Source organism: Typopeltis vanoorti, chromosome 4 (assembly GCF_054136105.1).
Source record: "Typopeltis vanoorti isolate ZY-2024b chromosome 4, IOZ_Tvanoo_1.0, whole genome shotgun sequence".
Taxonomy (NCBI): Eukaryota; Metazoa; Arthropoda; class Arachnida; order Uropygi; family Thelyphonidae; genus Typopeltis; species Typopeltis vanoorti.
In genome coordinates, this window is record NC_143552.1 from 15,668,627 (window position 1) to 15,689,798 (window position 21,172).

Here is a 21,172-nt window from a genome sequence, read left to right on the forward strand (position 1 = left end):
AGGCAGCTGACACAAGGCAAAAGGAAAAGCCAGTACTTGTTGGAGCTCTAAATAGTAAAGTAGGAAACGATTACCAGGTATATAAAAATGTTTGGGGGAAAATCTGAAGAAAAGAACAAAGCTTAATCATAAGTACTCACTGGATTTCTGTTCAGGACATGGACTAGTCATTACTAACATCATGTTCCTGCATAAAGACGAACTAATTCATGTAGAGAAGTTTTAAAGCAAATCACTGTGGAACAGTTTTCACAGGTGAGCTGTAGATTCAAATACACAATATCCTCAAGAAAAGTTTAATTGATTCAATCAAAAAAAAGCATGTGGTGAGGTTATCTACAATGATACAAAAATCATAGCTCACTATAGATTTCGGAAGGTGAAGAAGCAGTCAAGAAAAAGAAAAAAGTATATTAAAAGTTCCTGGCAAGTAAGTCAGCTTGTGCTCTGAGAATACAGAGAAAAATATAAGAAAGAGAAGCACTGTGTAAAACTAGGTAAATAAAAGGGAAGATTTTGGTAACGATATAGAAAATACATATCAGGAGGGTGACAAAACATTCTGGAGGTTACTGAAAAAGCTTAGAAATGGAGAAAAGAGTCTGGAATCATCAGTTTCCTGATATGTACCTTCTCAAGAGGTGTTCAGGCTACTGTGACAACTACATGATTAAGTTTACATTATTATTAATCTCCTATCAACAATTTGTCTCCAGATTAGTCTATTACTTGTCAGTACTCTGATATTGTCATGTCTAACATTTCATGCTTCTGAGGCACTTCTGACCAAATCAGTTCGCCTAGATCTTGGTTTTCCTCTGGCTCTCTTTCCTGCCAGGTTTTCATCAAATGCCTATTATGCTAACCTTTCCGTTTAAGTGGCCATACCAGATTAGATTAGCCCTGCTCACATATCCTTCAGTGCTAACAATGTCAAGTTCTAATCTAATATCTTAATAATCGGTGTCCTAAACACTGGTCTTCATGCCATCCTTTGGTGGGATGATGATAGCCTGGTCAACCTCATCACCTTTAATGCTCCTAAAACACAACTTTGTTTTTACCTTTCAAAAAAAGCCCACAGTTCTTCCCTCCTTTTTTTGCCTTTCATAATGTTCAGCTTTTAACAATCAAGATCAGATCTCTTCTTTATTGAAACTTATTACTAACCTTTACTGGCTTAACTACTTTCTATAACACTGTTGGCCTCAAAAAGAAACTTGGCATCTCTGCACAAATCTTAAATTTGACAACCCCTTGAATACTGCTCTCACATTTTTTGGTAGTGCACATAAGGTCTCTCCAAAAATTCTTAATGCTGTTTAGCGTGAGCACTTTGGCCAATTGACTCTCTCTCTCTAATAGGTTGCAACCATTGTCTCACAGGTGGTCAGTTCCCTTCATTGTCTCTTCTTCAGCAGAACCGGCATCTGTCATTTCCCCCATTTCTGCTAGACAAGCAAAAACTGTTCAACATCCTTTTACAATTGAATTGCTTACACTGAACCTGCTACTTTCATTCATCTTTCATTCTGTGTACCTCAGTTCTGTGGAACAGCTTTGCCCATGATACATTCCCCAAAGGTTCCAACCTCCAGCTCTTCAAAAAGAATATAAACAGATTACTTTTCTCTTGGTCTTTGTCTACATCTCATTTGTTATAGGCTTTGTGGTTTGATCACATTCTTAATTATTATAGTTGATCTGTTGAGAACTGATCTATAAAATGGAAATAAAATTGATTGTGAGAATTACACAAGATTTTTCCTGTTGACTGTTCCAGGAGATTTATATTAGCAGATTTATACTTGATAAAAGGCTAAGAAAAATTGTGGAAGAGAAACTTAGAGTAGAATAAGCAGGCTTCAGGCCAAATAGAATTTGTCACAATCAGATTTTTACAAGAAGGGGTGCATAAGGGTCAAAGCTGTATAACTGAGAGGAGATCTCCACATAACCTTTAAAGGAATGCCGAGAATCGACCAGGGCTTCTGACCTAATGTCCAGATCTCACCTTCTCATGGCGTATTCTGTTAGGTATCAACCTGGATACTGAACGAATGATGATGGGCTGGCAATTTGGGATTTAACCGACCAAATTTTATTCTTATTGGCTTAAACCACAATATTAAATAATGGTACAACATGACAGAATTTCGTGCCGGCTGGGGCATCGCCCGGTTAAACAAGGCCCCCGCTGTTGTCGCCAGGGAACCAGGGCAAACAGCAAAAAGTTAGCTACTGGAACACACCCGAACTCAATATCACTAGAGTTCAAGATTGGTACTCTCAACATAAGAAGCCTGAATGGCAACGAAATGGAGCTAGCTGAGGAATTGGATTAGTAACAAATCGATATAATAGGGATGACTGAAACAAACAAAAGGCAAAAACTGGTGAGATCTTTCTGAGCAATAAAATTCAATGGGCAAACATTAGAATGGGGAACTGGACAATGAGATGTGTTTGTGCCTATGGTCCCACAGAAGGTTCTGCTAAGGTAGAAGTGGAGGAATTTTTTGAGGATTTAGAGAAATCAACTGATACAATGAAAAATGAAAAGTTGATCCTTGTCGGGGATCTAAATAGCAGAGTAGGAAATGATTGTCAGGTATACAAAAATATCGTGGTAAAATTTGGAGAAAATAGCAAAGCTAATAATAATGGCAAATACTTGTTGGATTTCTACTCAGGACATGGACTGGTTATTACTAACACCATGTTCCAAAATAAAAATGTGCACAAATTCACATGAAGAGAAGAGGCAAACAGTAACATAGTCTCATTGACTATGTTATTGTTGATAGTGATGTTTTCTCTCTGGTGCAGGACACTAGAGTGTACAAAGGATTTAAAATTGGAAGTGATCACCATTTAGTCTTGAGCAGAATAAAATTGAATTTCATATTGAAAAGAAGAACATGTAAGAAAGTTTTAAAGCGAATAAAAGTTGAGCATCTCTCAGATGTGAACTGTAGACTAAAATATACAAACATTATTTAAGAATAATGAAAGCGTTTGAGAACAGGAATCAAACCTTGGAGATTCAGTGGCAAGCTCTGAAGAAAACATTAATTGAATCAGCCAGAGAGGCATGTAGTGAGGTTGTCTGCAGTGATAGAAAAATCAGAACTCCATGGTGGACACAGGAAGCTAAAGAGGCAGTGTAGGAAAAGAAGACAGCATATCAAAAGTTCCTGGCAAATAAATCAGCTTGTGCTCTTAGAGAATACAGAGTGTAAAACTAGCTAAACAAAAGTCATGGGAAGACTTTGGTAAGAACATAGAAAATAAATATCAACAAGGTGGCAAGATATTCTGGAGGTTGTTGAAGAATCTCAAATATGGAGAAAAGAGTGCTGTAAAAGGAATGATAAAGGTGATACGAAAACTGGAGAAAAAGATATCCTTGAAGTATGGAGTAATTACTTTGAGAAATTGCACTGCTCTTCAGTGTCTTGTTGAAGTTTCTTTTGTTGTTAATAATAGAAGCCTCGTCATGAAGATTATAGATGAAAGAATGATCATTAACTCAGTTAACATACGTATTTTTATGAAGAATTGAATGACTAGAACCGAGATTTAAGTAAAAATGTTTTAATATAAAAATGCTACTAGTTTCAGCCTATAACAGCCTTCATCAGGTGACATTATAAAAGAAAGAAAAAACACTAAACACTGAAGGGTAAAAGACTGTGAACAACATAGAGTCTCTATACATAATTAGCATGAAAACGTTGTAGTTGTATTTAAAGCTGTTCTTTCGTTTGTTGCATTGTTGGGAGAGTGCGTGCTTGCACATCACATGAATGCCAGTACATGATTACAGCTGAATGACTATCTGGGAGGTTGTAGCTCAAGTTATTATTTAGATGAACAGGATTGAAGATGATTTCTCTAGATTCCACGATTTTTCTCTCTAGTTCATCATTGCAATGGAAGATGTTAGTAGATTTTTCCCAGCAGACTTTGTGACTTTGGTTTTCATCATTAGGATTAGCCCAGAAAAGGATATGACTTGATAATGCACTGGCTCGCTGTCTCTTGTAAGTAATGTCCCTCATGTGTTCTTCCATACGCAATTCGACAGATTTGTCTGTCTGCCCAAAATAAGGAATATCACAATCACACAATATTTTATATACACCAGGGTATTTGAGTTGATGATGACAAGGTTTTGGGTGGCTTATTAAGAAACGTATCTTTGGAAGTGGAGTGAACAAGGTTCTGATATTGTATTTTCTTAGAACGTTTGCTAATTTATCTGAAACTGTACTTATGTAAGGAATTGATATATTGCCTTTGAATCTATTTGTTTCTTCTGAGTGATGTCTAAGAGGATTAAGTAGGAATTTTTCAATGATTCTCTTGGACTATCCATTAACTTCGAAAGAAGTTTTCAGATGGTTTATTTCTGTAAGAAGTTCATTTGGGTCATCCAGAAGAGAACGGGCTCTATGTCCCAAGGTGGAAATTATTCCAAGCTTATGAGGAGGGAAGTGATGGGACTGACTATGCAGATATCTGTTGGTATGTGTGGGCTTTCTATATATCGATATTTTGAGTTTACCAGAAGAGCGAGTCATTTTGACATCAAGAAAAGGCAAGGAATTATCCGTTTCAAGCTCGGCAGTAAACTTAATACTTTGATGTCGGCTATTGAGATGTTCGAGGAAAACCATACGGGATTCATGTCCATGGCTCCAAATAAGGAAGAGATAGCCTTGGTTTCAAAATCCTCTAAGTAAATATATGCGAGTACAGGGGATAAAGGATTACCCATAGCCAGTCCATGATTTTGTTTGTATATATTATCTTGAAATTTGAAGTAACCAGACCTGATGCAATGTGTAAGCAAGGCTAACATTTTTTTGGATAACTTGTCCTTGAGTAATGTTAGGACTTCATCTGTTGGGACATTAGTGAATAAAGAAGTTATGTCCAAGCTAGCCATGATGTCATCTTCATTAACTGTAATATCCTTGATGTATGTAACAAATTCTGTAGTGTTCTTGATAAAGGATGGTGACTTGCCTGAAAAACCTTTTAGGTATTTGGCAAGATATTTTCAAAGATTGTACGTCAGAGAATTGATACCTTCTACAATTGGGCGTAATGGAGTGTTCTCTTTATGGATTTTAGGAACACCATAAATTGTTCACTCCACTTCCAAAGATCCGTTTCTTAATAAGCGACCCAAAACCTTATCATCATCAACTCAAATACCCTGGTGTATATAAAATATTGTGTGATTGTGATATTCCTTATTTTGGGCAGACAGACAAATCTGTCGAATTACGTATGGAAGAATACGAGGGACATTACCTTACAAGAGACAGCGAGCCAGTGCATTATCAAGTCATATGCTTTTCTCGGCTAATCCTAATGATGAGAACCAAAGTCACAAAGTCTGCTGGGAAAAATCTACTAACATCTGAAAAAACTTTTATTGGGATTATATTGATCAAGTGTATATAATAAACAACTAAGTTATACCAACTAGTTTCACCAACTAAGTCTGTTGGCATCTTCAGGGTACATAACTGATGTAATGCACTAAAAAGTAAAAAAACTATTACAAACTAAAATCAACCGATTCCAATTATATTAAACAAAGAACAGAGCGCGTACAATACATTCATAGAGCGTGGATGATCTCACTTGTTGTTATTTAGGAACGTTCTGTAGTTGGCACTATAATTCAGTTCTGGCGAGTTGAAGGATCTGATAAGGGTTTTCCAGATCACGGGCAAGATTAATCCTTGGTTCCTGTTAAGGTTTTGTGTTCAGCGGGCAACTGTTGTGGACCCTTAAAAATTCGGGAGCGGAAGTCCTCCTCCATGTAAGGAATTGTGCTTCTATCCCACTCTATGGTATGGTTCGTTCTTGAGAAATGAAAAGCTAAACCTGATTTTTCTTCTCTGTTATTATTGACTTCACCTATATGTTCTTTTTGCCTAATTTCAAGGCTCCTTGAAGTTTGGCCGATGTAATTCACCCCACACGAGCATAGTATGTTATAAACTCCAACATGTTTGGAGAAAGGATGGCTATCTTTTGGAGATCTTAAGAATTGTCTAATCGTTTCTGTGGGTTTAAAGGCCACTCTTATTTTATGTGGTCTAAGAAGTCTAGCAATCTTATTTGAAACTGTCTTATTTGAGACTTTCGTCCTGACAGTAATAAACCTCTCTTCCAAAGGGCTCAACGACGATGCCGTCAGCACCCTTTGCCTCGGCCGTAATTTTGCCCGTCGCTCCGAAGGAAGTGCCGGTGCTTGACATAATGGTGAACATCGAATGTGGAATCGGTCGCTTACCGTCGGAGATAGCTAACAACATCAGACTTGACTTAGCCAACATCCTCGCGCATTCTTCGCTGCCAAAAAGTAATTTATCATATGCCCAACGTACAGCTCTCCTGAAACTACGTAAAGAAAAAAGTATCGTCATCACCAGAGCGGATAAGGGTAATGCCACAGTTCTTAATACCAGTGAATACAATCGTAAAATGAACATTATCCTCCGTGATCGCGTTACCTACATCCTGCTAGAACACGACCCCACAAAAACACAAGCTAAGAAACTAAAAATCTTACTCAAAAAAGTATCTTCCTGGCCCCCTGACGTCACGAAAAAACTTAAACCTTTCCGCTCCCGTCCCGTCCCCCCCCCCCCCCCCGAATATACGGTTTACCAAAAATCCACAAACCCAATTCCCCACTCAGGCCTATAGTAGATGCCACCAATGCACCTTGCTATAGACTATCTAAACAGCTGGCCAACTCTCTGATCCCCCCTCACCAGAAGGTCCCCTTCCTATATAAAAAACTCGACCCATTTTAAAGCCCTCACAGAAAATTTAACCTTGAATAAGACAGACATATTGGTAAGCTTTGATATCTCCTCTTTGTTTACCAATATTCCCTTAATTGACACCTTATCTCTCTTAGAAAACGTTTTTCCCTCTGACATCTTAGATCTCTTTTCCTTTGCCATTAACTCTGGGTATTTCTCTTGGAACAACAAAGCAGATAGAGGGAACTGCCATGGGTTCCCCCCCTCTCACCCCCCCCCTTGCCAATTTCTATATGGAAGATTTCGAAAAACGAGCCATAGACTCAGCCCCACTCAAACCTTCTATCTGGCTAAGATATGTAGATGATGTGTTCTCTATTTGGCCTCATGGCCCAGACACGTTAGACTCCTTCCTCAGTCATCTCAATAGTCTACATCCAAGAATCCAGTTCACTATGGAAAAGGAAAAGAACAATTGTTTACCCTTCCTAGACACCTTAGTCACACGCCTGCCTAATGATACACTTACCTTCACCGTATACAGAAAACCCACACACACAGGCAGATACATTCACAAACTCTCCCACCACCACCACCCCTCTCAACAATAGGGCATTATTAAAACCCTTACCAAGAGAGCCCACAATCTTGGTTCCAGTGGAACCGCCCTCACTACTGAGCTTAACCACATACACAGCACTTTCCTCTCCAATGGCTACAGCGATCACTGTATCAAAAAAATAATCAACTCCTCCCCCATTCCCCGTCCTTCTCGTCAACAAGATTTTAAAAATGCCATCACTATACCCTACATCCGTGGCACATCCGAAAAAATACCCAAGATACTAAAAAAGTACAACCTACACACAGCATATAAACCCCACCACAAGCTTGCTACCCTTATCCGTTCTACAAAAGATCAGCTCTCTCCTCTCTCTCTGCCTGGAGTTTACAAAGTACCCTGTTCCTATAAGCTGGTGTACTTTGGACAGACAGGCAGATCAGCATCCATCCGTCTAGAGGAACACAAGTCGTACATCTTCAAACACAACTATGGCCATTCAGGCTTGGCTGACCATGTTTTGGACACCACCCACAGGGTATCATGGAAGAAAACCACCATGCTCCACCACAGCAAATTCAAGAAAGAGGGACTTTTCTTAGAAGCAGCAGCAGCTCTCAAAAACCAACCAAATCTCAATAAATATGGTTGCATTAAGCTTCCGAAGATTTAGGAAACACTCATCACCAGAGTTCCCACCTTACATTCCAGACCACCTACTACTGCCCTTAGAGGGCGCTCTACCTAGATAGGACTTTAGTGTCACCCACGTGGTTGGGCTTAGTATTGTTTATTATTTGTGTATATGTTACATTAATTGTTTTTGTAATCCCCGTAGATGTCCTAGTGACTGGGACGAAATATAGGAAGTATTAAATTCTATTTTAATTCTTTTTGAGTGTTGTAAAAAATCCATTAAGCCTCCAACATGACATTACTTCTCTGTTCCGTCATTGTTTAACATCAAACTTTTTCTTATGGAATAAAACCATATATCAACAATTGACTGGCCTTGCAATGGGTAGCCCCCTCTCACCATCTTGTGCTGATCTCTTTATGGAGGATTTTGAAAGTAAAATCTTAACTCCAACAGACCCTAAACCCACTGTATGGTGGAGATACGTGGATGATATCTTTATCGTTTGGAACCACAAAAAGGACCTGTTCGACTTTCTTAAGAAAATCAACTCTCTACACCACACAATCAAATTCACTCTAGAACTTGAAGAAGATAACCAATTATCATTTCTGGACACTTTAATTAAGAAGATTCCGAATGGTGGTATCAACCTCTCAGTTTACCACAAACCTACCAATATAGGACGTTATTTACATTTCTCAGAAACTTAGTATTTACACATGTTGAAGAACCGTGCCTCTCTCCTTACAACAGATCGACAAGACCTCCAGGAAGAACTATCCCTGATATCCACCAACCTTATCATGAATGGATTTCCTCGAAGACTCATCCACAAGATACTTTTCTCTGAACCCCGACAAAGACAACAAGATGATGTACGTTATATTTCTACCATCGTCATTCCATACATAGGGACAGTTTCAAATAAGATTTCTAGACTCCTTAGACCACATAAAATAAGAGTGGCCTTTAAACCCACAGAAACGATTAGACAATTCTTAAGATCTCCAAAAGATAGCCATCCTTTCTCCAAATATGTTGGAGTTTATAACATACTATGCTCGTGTGGGGTGAATTACATCGGCCAAACTTCAAGGAGCCTTGAAATTAGGCAAAAAGAACATATAGGTGATGTCAATAATAACAGAGAAGAAAAATCAGGTTTAGCTTTTCATTTCTCAAGAACGAACCATACCATAGAGTGGGATAGAAGCACAATTCCTTACATGGAGGAGAACTTCCGCTCCCGAATTTTTAAGGGTCCACAACAGTTGCCCGCTGTACACAAAACCTTAACAGGAACCAAGGATTAATCTTGCCCGTGATCTGGAAAACCCTTATCAGATCCTTCAACTCGCCAGAACTGAATTATAGTGCCAACTACAGAACGTTCCTAAATAACAACAAGTGAGATCATCCACGCTCTATGAATGTATTGTACGCGCTCTGTTCTTTGTTTAATATAATTGGAATCGGTTGATTTTAGTTTGTAATAGTTTTTTTACTTTTTAGTGCATTACATCAGTTATGTACCCTGAAAATGCCAACAGACTTAGTTGGTGAAACTAGTTGGTATAACTTAGTTGTTTATTATATACACTTGATCAATATAATCCCAATAAAATTTTTCCAGAGCTTTTTGGTCAAGAAAATTAAACGTTTTTTAACATCTACTAACATCTTCCATTGCAATGATGAACTAGAGAGAAAAATCGTGGAATCTAGAGAAATCATCTTCAATCCTGTTCATCTAAATAATAACTTGAGCTACAACCACTCAGATAGTCATTCAGCTGTAATCATGTACTGGCGTTCACATGATGCTGCAAGCACGCACTCTCCCAACAATGCAACAAATGAAAGAACAGTTTTAAATAGAACTACAACCTTTTCATGCTAATTATGTATAGAGACTCTCTATGTTGTTCATAGTGTTTAGTGTTTTTTCTTTCTTTTATGATGTCACCTGATGAAGGCTGTTACAGTCCGAAACTAGTAGTGTTTTAATATTAAAACCTTTTTACTTAAATCTCGATTCTAGTCATTCAATTCTTCATAAATATATATATATATATATATATAAATTAAAATAAAATAAAAAAATATCTTTCCTTTTTTGTTAATTATTGTTTAATTTTTTTCCAGAAAACCCATGCCCCCATCTTGGTAATATTGTGACAATTAAATTGAGTGAAAATGAAGAAAATTTAATTCAACCTGATGGAACTGTACAAAAAATTATAATGGAAACACATTTCCAAATGAACTATAGTACTGGAGAATGGAAACGGGTAAAAAAATATAGGAAGTCATAGAAATTCGTCTTCCATGAAATAATTACTGTTAATAAGCATTTATAAAATATAAAAAGAAAAAAAAAAGTGAAATGTATCTGTGATGTTAGTTTGGTTGCGAATCTGGAGATTCTATTCAGGAATATCACAATTTCCACAAAAGGAATTTGGGCTGTGAAGTTGCCCTGATAGAAAATGAATATCAATTATTGCATTTGTAAATTGCCTGGAACTTACAGAAAGGTTCATAATTCAATCTGCCTTATGAATATGCAAGTTTTCTTCCTCTTTTTCATATGATAACTCAGTAAATTTGAATTATATAAAAGCAGGGTAGTTTAGAAACTTAAGTCAGAGAAAGTTTTTCAGTAATCCTCTTAAAATCATCATTCCAGAAACAAAAAATTCAAAAACTGTATTATTATAATAAGTTTGTATACTGGATTCTTGAAATGGTTGTTTATATTTTGAAAGTGACTGTGCTTTCATAAATACTTGAGAGAACCATGTAGAATTTTATCTCATCACCCATTAATCAATTAAAGTAATTTGCAACATCCTTCACAGAGGTTAAATGATATTTATGTTTATGTTTGGTGTGTAAATGATATCGATTCATATTTTGGCACATCATGTATCTTCGCTCTAGTTATTCTGTGATTTTTTTTTTTATGTTATTTACATGAAAGGCATTTTTTACTTCATTGTTGTAAATATATCATTCCAGTGCTGATGATAAAAACCAATGTAATAAACTGTAAAATATGTTAAGGAATGTTACTAATTCAAATTTCTGGTTTTATTTTTGACTTGCTATACTTGATTCCATATGCTTCATTTCATCAAATGAATTTGAAACACAGTTTTAATTAAAATATTATTGAACTTTAAAAAGAAACTTTTATGTGGTTGTTATCCTTGTGAATATGTAGCGTTCAAATATTCTTGCATTTAAAAATTAAGCAAAATGTAATTTCATAATTAGAATTAGGACTTTTTTTTTCTATTTTAACATTTAAATATTATTAGTTGCACTGAAAATTAAAAATAAATACAGCAAGTAGTTATTTACAATACAGCAGTCTGTTTTAAAATATATGTCCTGTTTTATTATGAATTTAAAAGATTAAAGAATAGCATCTTCATTTATGTAATCTATTAGCTTTTACTGCAGTGACATTAAAAATAATATTAGCATATGAAATCAGAATAAAAGCCTCACAATTTGGTTTACAAGTGATATTCTGAATTTGCACTATATTTTGCTAAAATTTGATTTTCATTGTTTTAAAGTAAAATTTTTAATTTATTTATATTTTTGTATTGGTTTTGCAAAAGTTTGCATACAAAACAAATACACATATACATACACACACATGTATGTAATTGATAAAATTATGGTGCTGTTTTCACCATAATTAGTGTTAAGATTCAAAATGGACATGCAACCCTGTTTGTATAGTTTATACTTGAAAGTTAAAAAATTCATTGAATACTAATGTTCTTTGCAATATATGCATATAAATCTATTGCAATTCAAAAGCTTGTGATAGCTCATAAATATTTTAATATAAAAAATGCTAGCAGCTTCACCACCATCTAAAAGGGCTGCTGTAACATTCTAGTCTTAGCACTGCTTGGAAACTTTCATGAGTGTACAGGTTTCTTAAAATATGCATTATTTTAGGTGTGTGTATGCGAGTGCGTGCATGTGCCCACGTTTGCATGTGCAACTGTTAGAAGTTATGCTAGACACAAATTATGTATTGTAAATGCAGTTTTGTTTACCTGTGTGTGTGTGAGTGTGTGTGTGGTTAAAATAGCTTTACGTATTTGATGAAATACTAAACAGTGATGGAAAAAAGAAAATAAATAAATAACAAATGTTTATATTCCTTAAAAGTGTAACTCATGTGAATATGTTTAATATCATCAGAATTGAAGTTACATTTTCTTGTGGAAGGGATGCAAAGGAGGACTGCATCAAAAGTTTCTTTTGTTCATGTATATTGTTTTATCCAAAAGATGTTTATTGTATAAAATCTATATTTGATATGCTTCAAAGATATATTAAAATTAATTTAATAAAAAAAAATTTATTGTTTGTAAAAGCACAACATTTGTAACATAGTAAAATATTTAAATTGTTGGAAATTATGGAGCTGAGTGATGAAACCTGATCTACATACTCTTCACACATCGATTGTTAAATAGACATATGCTAACCTTTTTTTTTTCTTATGAAATTGGAATGACTCTTCAAAACAGTGCATGGTCAGCCCTCATTATAATAATGTTATAAAGAATATCCCAACCAATGTCATATAGACACTGCTCCTCTATTAACAAAAAAAAAAAAAAAAAAAAAATCCCTATAGAAAACTATCTACAATAGCAAACCTTGGCACATTAAAACATTCCATGTTAGTACTTAGTTTAAGATCAGAGCTTTTGAGGAAATTGTTTTGCTGATTTGATAGCCATTATTTCATTATCTGCCAGTCCATATTTTAATCAGATATAATATCATAAAATATCTAGAGGAAAAGGTTGGCTAAGAAGTTGATATATTTTTCATAAATTTGAAATGAAAATCATGTGTTGGAGAAATCAGAAAAACTTTAATTGGTTGAACTGAATTGATTAGTAAATAAAAACAAAATATCATCATCATCATCATCATCATCATCAAATTCCTGCCATGTACCCTCAAGGGGTGTACAGGATATGACAGTACTACATGAAAAAATTACATCATTACTAACTTCCTATCTACAATTTTCCTCCAAACCAGTCTGTTACTTGTCAAGACTCCAACATTATCAGATCTTATATTTCTATCGTCTAAGGCACTTTGCACCGTATCAATCCACCTATATCTTGGTCTTCCTCTGGGTCGTTTTCCTGCCAACCTGGCAGAGAACACTTGTTTTGCTAATCTTTCCTCTCCCATTCTATTTAAGTGACCATACCATCTGAGATTAGCTCTGCTAACGCATTCCTGGATGCTGACAATGTCAAGTTCTTTCCTAATATCCTCATTTTTAATATGATATTGCCATTGATGCCATCTGTTCACGCCTCTAATCTTTCTCAGGACTCTCATATCTGCGGTCTCTAGTCTTTGGTCAAGTGTTTTACTTCTGACCCAGCTCTCAGATCCATAAGTTAAAATTGGTTTGAACACAGTCTTGTATACAGCTAATTTAGTGTTCCGACTAATTTCTCTCTTATTCCATATGAATTTATTCAATTGACTTCCCACGATACCAGCTTTGCTGATTCTGTTGTCTATTTCTATATTTAGTTTACCATCTTCAGTAAAAATTGTGCCTAAGTAGCTGAAATGTTTTACTTGTTCCACAGGTTCTCCATTCACAACACAGTTGACATTTTCAATGATTCTGCCTATTTTCATTGTCTTTGTCTTTTTATTGCTGACCTTCATACCATATCTATTACAACAGCTATTCAATTTAGTCAGAGAATCTTGCAGACTTGTAGCGGATTTATTTAGAAGTATAACATCATCCGCATAAAACAAAGAGCTGACATTAACATCTCCAATTTTGATATCAGGTTTAATACCACATTCCTTCATAATGTGATCCATATAGATAATGAATAACAGAGGGGATAATGTACATCCTTGTCTCACACCAGATTTAACATTAAACCATCTTCCTGTACTTCCTTCAATTCTAACTGCTGACTCACAACTCAAATAAAGACTAAGTATTGCTTGATATAATGCCCCATTGACACCATATAACTGCAGCGTATTGAATAGCTTCTCTCTTGGCACCTTGTCATATGCCTTTTCCAAATCGACAAAACTTAAATACAGATCTTTGTTATATTCCCATGCTTTCTCGACTATTTGTCGTAAAGTGAAGATCTGATCCTGACAGCCTCTATTTGGCCTGAATCCAGCTTGTTCTTCACCAAGCTTTTCTTCCACAATTCTTCTCAACCGTTTCTCAAGTATACTTGCATAGATCTTGCCAGGAACACTCAGTAGGGAAATACCTCTGTAATTCTCACATTCAGTTTTATTTCCCTTTTTATATATGGGTACTATGAGAGCTCTACTCCAATCATCGGGAATTCGCCCCTCTGTCCAGGCTTTCTGAACTATGCAGTGCAGCCACTGTAAGACTCTTATACCACCATACTTCAGCATTTCTGGTCGAATATCATCTACTCCTGCTGCCTTTCCACATTTCAAGCCTTTGATGGCTTTTTCTACTTCAAATATGGATATGTATTCCTGACTGCATGCCTGGTCAGTGTTTTTTATCACTGTGCTGTCATCACTGCTTGTTTCATTTAGCAGTTTTTCAAAGTAATTACTCCATACTTCAAGGATATCTTTTTCTCCTGTTTTCATTTCACCTTTATCATCTCTAATTCCTTTTACAGCACTCTTTCCTCCATTCCTAAGCTTCTTCAACAACCTCCAGAATATTTTGCCACCTTCTTGATATTTATTTTCTATATTCTTGCCAAAGTCCTCCCATGACTTTTGTTTAGCTAGTTTTACACACTGTTTAGCTTTCTTACATTTGTCTCTGTATTCTGTAAGAGTAAAAGCTGACTTATTTGCCAGGAACTTTTGATATGCTTTCTTCTTTTCCTTCACTGCCTCTTTAACTTCCTGTGTCCACCAGGGAGTTCTGATTTTTTTATCTTTGCACACAACCTCACCACATGCCTCTCTGGCAGAATCAATCAATGTTTCCTTCAGAGTTTGCCACTGAATCTCCACAGGTTTGATTCCTGTTCTCAAACTCTTTCATTTTCTTTTCAATAATATTTCTGTATTTTAGTCTACAGTTTACATCTGAGAGCTGCTCAACTTTTATTCGCTTTAAAACTTTCTTACATGTTATTCTTTTCAATATGAAATTCAATTTTATCCTGCTCAAGACTAAATAGTGATCACTTCCAATTTCAAATCCTCTGTACACTCTGGTGTCCTGCACCAGGGAGAAAACATCACTATCAACAATAACATAGTCAATGAGACTTTTCTTATTCCTAGCCTCTTCTCTCCATGTGAATTTGTGCACATTTTTATGTTGGAACATGGTGTTAGTAATAACCAGTCCATGTCCTGAGCAGAAATCCAACAGATATTTGCCATTATTATTAGCTTTGCTCTTTTCTCCAAATTTTCCCAAAATATTTTTCTATGTCTCACAATCATTTCCTACTCTGCTATTTAGATCCCCAACAAGGACCAACTTTTCATTTTTCATTGTGTCAGTTGCTTTTTCTAAAGCCTCAAAAAATTCCTCCACTTCTACCTTAGTAGAACCTTCTGTGGGACCATAGGCACAAATAAGTCTCATTGTCCAGTTCCCCATTCTCATATTTGCCCACATTACTCTACTTGAGACTGACTGCCATTCAAGAAGATTAGCCTCGTATTTTGTGTTGAATACTATGGCTACTCCTTCTTTTCCTTGATTGTTATTGCCTGAATATAACATTTTGTATTTATTGCTCAGAAAGATCTCACCAGTTTTGGTCTTTTTTGTTTCAGTCACCCCTATTATGTCGATCTGGTACTTATCTAATTCCTCAGCTAGCTCCATTTCTTTGCCATTCAGGCTTCTTACGTTGATAGTACCGATCTTTAACTCTGGTGATGTTGAGTTGGGGTTTGTTTTCAGATTTGTTCCAGTAGCTGACTTTTCGCTGTTCGCCCTGGTTCCCTGGCGAAAACAACGGGGGCCTTGTTTAACCGGGCGACGCCCCAGCCGGCATGAAATTTTGTCATGTTGTACCATCAAAACAAAATATCTAAATTTTAATCTGAATAAAGCAGTATAAAAGTGTAATTTCACAGTGGATTTTTATCCTTCTTTACAATCAATTCTCCCTATAGAGCACTCACATGAATAGCTTGTTATAGCAGATAATGTGCTATAGTGAATTTCCTTTAGTACTGCATTGTTCATTACGTAGTAGAATGAGGCTTTGGTTAAGACTTTCAGTAGTTTGTTATAGTGATAATTATAACAGTGTTTGCTCTATTTAAGTTAACTCTACTTTAAAGTTCCAGTTAAAGCCAGATAGTAACAGCTTTAAGGGAAATTCACTGCAGTAAACTTTTAGTTCTATTTGCCAATTATAATTATTAAATAAATTTGTGATTTTTTTGTTTTCTTCTTTTGAGTGGATTGTGGGGAGGGGCCTCACTGACTATTAGCCACTTACTTAGTGATTTTGTTTACAAGTTTCAGGCAAGTCAAATACAGGTCAAGTTGTACAGATTTTTTTTTTTTTTTAATGTTGTTCCCATTCACAAAAGGTTATTAGTAAACCTATGGTACATTGGGTGGGCTAAGGATTTTTTTCTTAATTTTTATCAATTTTATATATATATATAGCAATTTGTAGTTTTAACTCAGTACTGGGATATGTTCATATTTATATATACTGACTATAACCGAGACTAGAATGACAATTAAATTTATTCAAAATGCATCGGATTGTCGGACTGTCCGACAATCGGATTGTCTGATTGTCCGACTACTTCAGGCATGGGAACATAGAAAGCAAGTAAACACTATAAGAAACATCGTATCACTATAAAACGACTATTATAAAATTAATTAGCTTTGAACTGTAGCTACAGTCCATGTTGAAGTTCTGTTAAGTAGCTGCATGCGTCTGATTTCATGCATGTGCTAATATCGGATAGCAGAGCTGAAAGAGTCCGGTAGATTATAGCTGAGGTTATTATTTATGTGATGAGGGTCCATAACAATTTCCTTAGACCCGACTATGCGTCGCTCTACCTTGTTACGGCATATATGAAGGTTTGAGGTTGTTGTCCAGTTTATCTCATGTTGATGGCCTTCATCATTTATGTTTACTGAAAACAGTACATGGCTTAACAGGACACTTGCTCTAGTTCTTTTGTAGGCAATGTCTCTCTGATGTTCTTCTAGACGTAGGAGGATGGATTTTTCAGTTTGGCCATAGTATTGCTTCCCACAGTCACATGTGATTTTGTGCACTTCTGGGAATTGTAGATGGTTGCGAGCTTGTTTGTATTTGCTTAAAATCAATCTTAGGTTAGGAAGAGTAGAGAAACAGGTTTTTATGTTGAACTTTCTTAAAATTCTTCTTAGTTTCGTGGAGAGCGAGCTGATATATGGTAAGGAGATATAATCTTTTGGATTGTCTTGTGTTTCTGAGTTGTTTTGATGGCGGTGGTATAGATGCTTATTAATAGTTTTCGACAAATAGCCATTACTTGTGAAGGTTCTTTGTAGATGTTGTAGTTCATTTTTTAGATCTTCATCATCTGACAGTATAGACCTAGCACGATGTGCTAGGGTTGAGATGATACCCACTTTCTGTGCAGGATAGTGATGTGAGGACGCATGCAGGTATCTATCTGTGTGTGTAGATTTTCTAAAGATTGATATTTTAATAGAATCAGATGACTTAGTAAGTCTTACATCAAGGAAGGGAAGAGATCCATTTTCTTCTGCCTCCATTGTTAATTTGATATCTTTGATGGAGGTTGTTTAAATGATTTAAAAAAGACTGAAGGTTATCGGCGCCATGGTCCCAGATAAGAAATATGTCATCTACAAATCTTAGCCAAATTTTTGGTTTAAGAGTAGCTGAGGAGATTGCCTTTTGTTCGAAATCTTCAAAAAAGATGTTAGCTAATATAGGAGACGGGGGCTTCCCATTGCCAATCCTTTATTTTGTTTGTAGATTTTCTTCTCATATTGAAAGTAGCCGGAGTGAACGCAACGTGATAACATGGAAAACATCTTTTTTGAAATTTTGTTCTTTAAAATATCGAGATTGCCTTTTGTTCGAAATCTTCAAAAAAGATGTTAGCTAATATAGGAGACGGGGCTTCCCATTGCCAATCCTTTATTTTGTTTGTAGATTTTCTTCTCATATTGAAAGTAGCCGGAGTGAACGCAATGTGATAACATGGAAAACATCTTTTTTGAAATTTTGTTCTTTAAAATATCGAGAACCTCTTGAATTGGTACGTTTGTAAAGAGAGCCACCACGTCAAAGCTCGCCATGATATCTGAAGGCTGGAGTTTGAAATTTTTGATTTTCGAGACAAAATCTAATCTGTTGAGTTTTTGATATATGAAGAAGAATTTCCTGTAAAACCTTTTAAAGATGAAGCCAGAAACTTTAATAAGCTGTAGGTAGGTAAGTCAGTACTATCTACTATTGGTCTCAGTAGGTAGTTTTCCTTGTGTATCTTTGGGAGACCATATAAGAGCAATCTTAAGACCATCTTATGAACACCAAAACATCGTTATCATACAAGCTGACAAGAGCAACGCAACTGTAGTGCTGAATAAAACAGATTACCATGAAAAAATCTTAGCATGATTAGAGTCAGATAAATACTTGGAAATTGAGAGAGATCCAGCGAGGGAGATACATAACAAAACAAACAACCTCTTACAAAAAGCCACAGAACTTCCAAGAAACATACGCCACTTGCCACTCGCTCTTTACATCCACTCATCCCAAGGTTATATGGTTTCCCAAAGATACACAAGGAAGTGAAGAAAGATACATAATTCTAAGTACACTGTGAATGTAGTCTGCCCTCCAGACAGCTCAGACCACAATGCACTGCAGATCTCTTTCCCCCCCCCCCCCCCCATGGAGCAACACATACACAAAAACTTGCTTCCACACATTGTATGGCATTATCAGAACGCTAAGTGGGATGATCTTCGCAACTTCTGCCCCTCATTTCCTTGGTTAGATTAGTTTTCAATCTATGTGCAGAAAGAATCGCTGAAATAATTCTCATCAGCATGGTAACATCTGTTCCCTGCACCACCCTAAATTCTCATCTCTTATCTAAGACTTGTGGTTACAGCCTACACCAAAGCCTGGAATAGCAAGAAAATTATCAGCACATTGAAAACTGATTTCGAGAGAGCTTAAAGCAAGAAACTTGCATCTGCCCAAACGGCAGCCATTCCTTCTGGGCTAGAGCTATTAGCTGTAACTTCTGCCCAACACTATTACACCCAGATGGTATTGCATCATCACCCACAGAAAAAGCCAACCTCCTGACTTCCTACTTCTCCTCTGACTCTTGCATAACCGATCATGGTAAATGTCCTCCAACCATTCCAAACACCCAACATTGAATGCTACGTTTGACCTTTTACCAGAAAGAGATTAGAAAAATTTTGCTCAAACTGGATACCAAAAAATGTCCTGGCTCTGAAGGCATCCCTTCATTTGTTCTAAAGGTCTGTGCCCGAGAATTGACTTCCATTTTATGACACCACTTTCTTATTCCAATGGTATCCATCCTGCAGTCTGAAAACTAGCCCATAATACAACTTATTCCTAAGAAGGGTTGCCTTCAAACTACTGTCCAGTTTCTCTCACCTCAATTCTTTCTAAAGTAATGGAAAGAACCATCAATGGCCAACTCCTACACTACCTTGAAGACTCTCATCAAATAAATGATAGACAGTATGGATTCTGTCACTGTCAATCAACAGGGGATCTACTAACATACATCACCCATCTCTAGAAACCTTGGAAAGGTTTGGTGAATCTTAAGTTAAATTGACTGAGTTTGGCATGAAAGCCTATTAGTAAAACTTCCATCGTTCAGTCTGCTCACTGTCTCCTGCAATTGGGTAGCCAGCTTTCTGGTTGGATGCTCACTTTGAGGGATAGTGAATGGCTTCTTATCTTCTATCTATACATACAACTAATGCTGCAGTCCCACAAGGCTCTGTTTTCAAGTCCACTTTCTTCCATCTATGCATAAACGATCTACTCCAGCTGACTGCCAATTGAGTACACAGTTTTGCTGATGACAGCACATTATATATATACTCCTCCATTTCTTTGACAAACCCTGCAAAGCACAAATCGCCACAGCCTCCAGAAATCTAACCTCTGCTACCTTAAATTCTGATCTTCAAAGCATTCATCAATGGGGTTCGGATAACATTATGAACTTCAACGCCAGGTCTGTGAGAAATAATACAGCTCTGTATTATTTCTCACAAAAAAGAACCCTGTTCTTCCACTCTTACTCTTGACAATACTGAACTCTATTCAAGATGAGATTCATCTTCTCGGAATAATTCTAACTTCTAATCTTTCTTGGCACAAAGATATCACAACTATTGGATCCTCTGCATCCAAAAAATTAGGCTTACTCTTTTGCTTAAGGTGTTATTTTAACTCTGAACAGCTCCTAACCCTATACAAATCACAAATCTGCCTAACCATTGAATACTGCTCTCCTAACTGGGGGCGGTGCCCCCTAAGAGTTCCATGAAAAAGGCTGGATTCTATACAGAAAAAAAAACAGATTGATTGATGACCTATCATTAATACACTTCACTCACTTTTGCACAGGTGTTCAGTCTCTGCAGTCTGCATTTTCTATAAATACTTTTATGGCCACTATTCATCAGAATTGGCATCGATATTTCCCACACCCTCCTGCAAATCTGTCCATACACAATTGCAGCAGCTTACCAGCACCCTCTATCTGTCAATGGCAAAATCATATGACCAGTGAAGATATAATTGGGAAAGAACTTAAAATTGTTAATTGAAGAATGTGAGCATATTTAATCTAATGTAGTATGGTTAGTTAAACAGAATGAGAGAGGAAACCTTGGCATAATAGGTATTTCTTGTCAAGATGGCAGAAAAAAGACCAAGGTCTGTGTGGATTAATGCTCATAGTAATGCCTTAGAAAAGACTGAAATATTAGATTGGACAGTATTGGAAACTGACAAATAGTACATTACTTTGGGAAAAAAATTTCAATAGAAATTAGTAATAATGCAAACCTAATCATATATAATATAATATAGTGTT

The 21,172-nt window shown here is 36.3% G+C and overlaps 1 protein-coding gene across 3 annotated transcripts in view; it reads left to right on the forward strand.

Annotated features, from left to right (window-relative positions):
- The window catches only part of Nelf-A (Negative elongation factor A), a 165,316-nt gene extending 152,948 nt beyond the window's left edge, over positions 1–12,368 (forward strand). For all 3 annotated transcript variants that reach the window (XM_090391011.1, XM_090391013.1, XM_090391014.1), the window contains exon 11: positions 10,145–12,368. In XM_090391011.1, the coding sequence (XP_090247137.1) occupies positions 10,145–10,314 (170 nt within the window). In that variant the 3' untranslated portion in view covers positions 10,315–12,368. The remainder of the gene's footprint in view (positions 1–10,144) is intronic.
- The last annotated feature ends 8,804 nt before the right edge of the window (positions 12,369–21,172 follow it).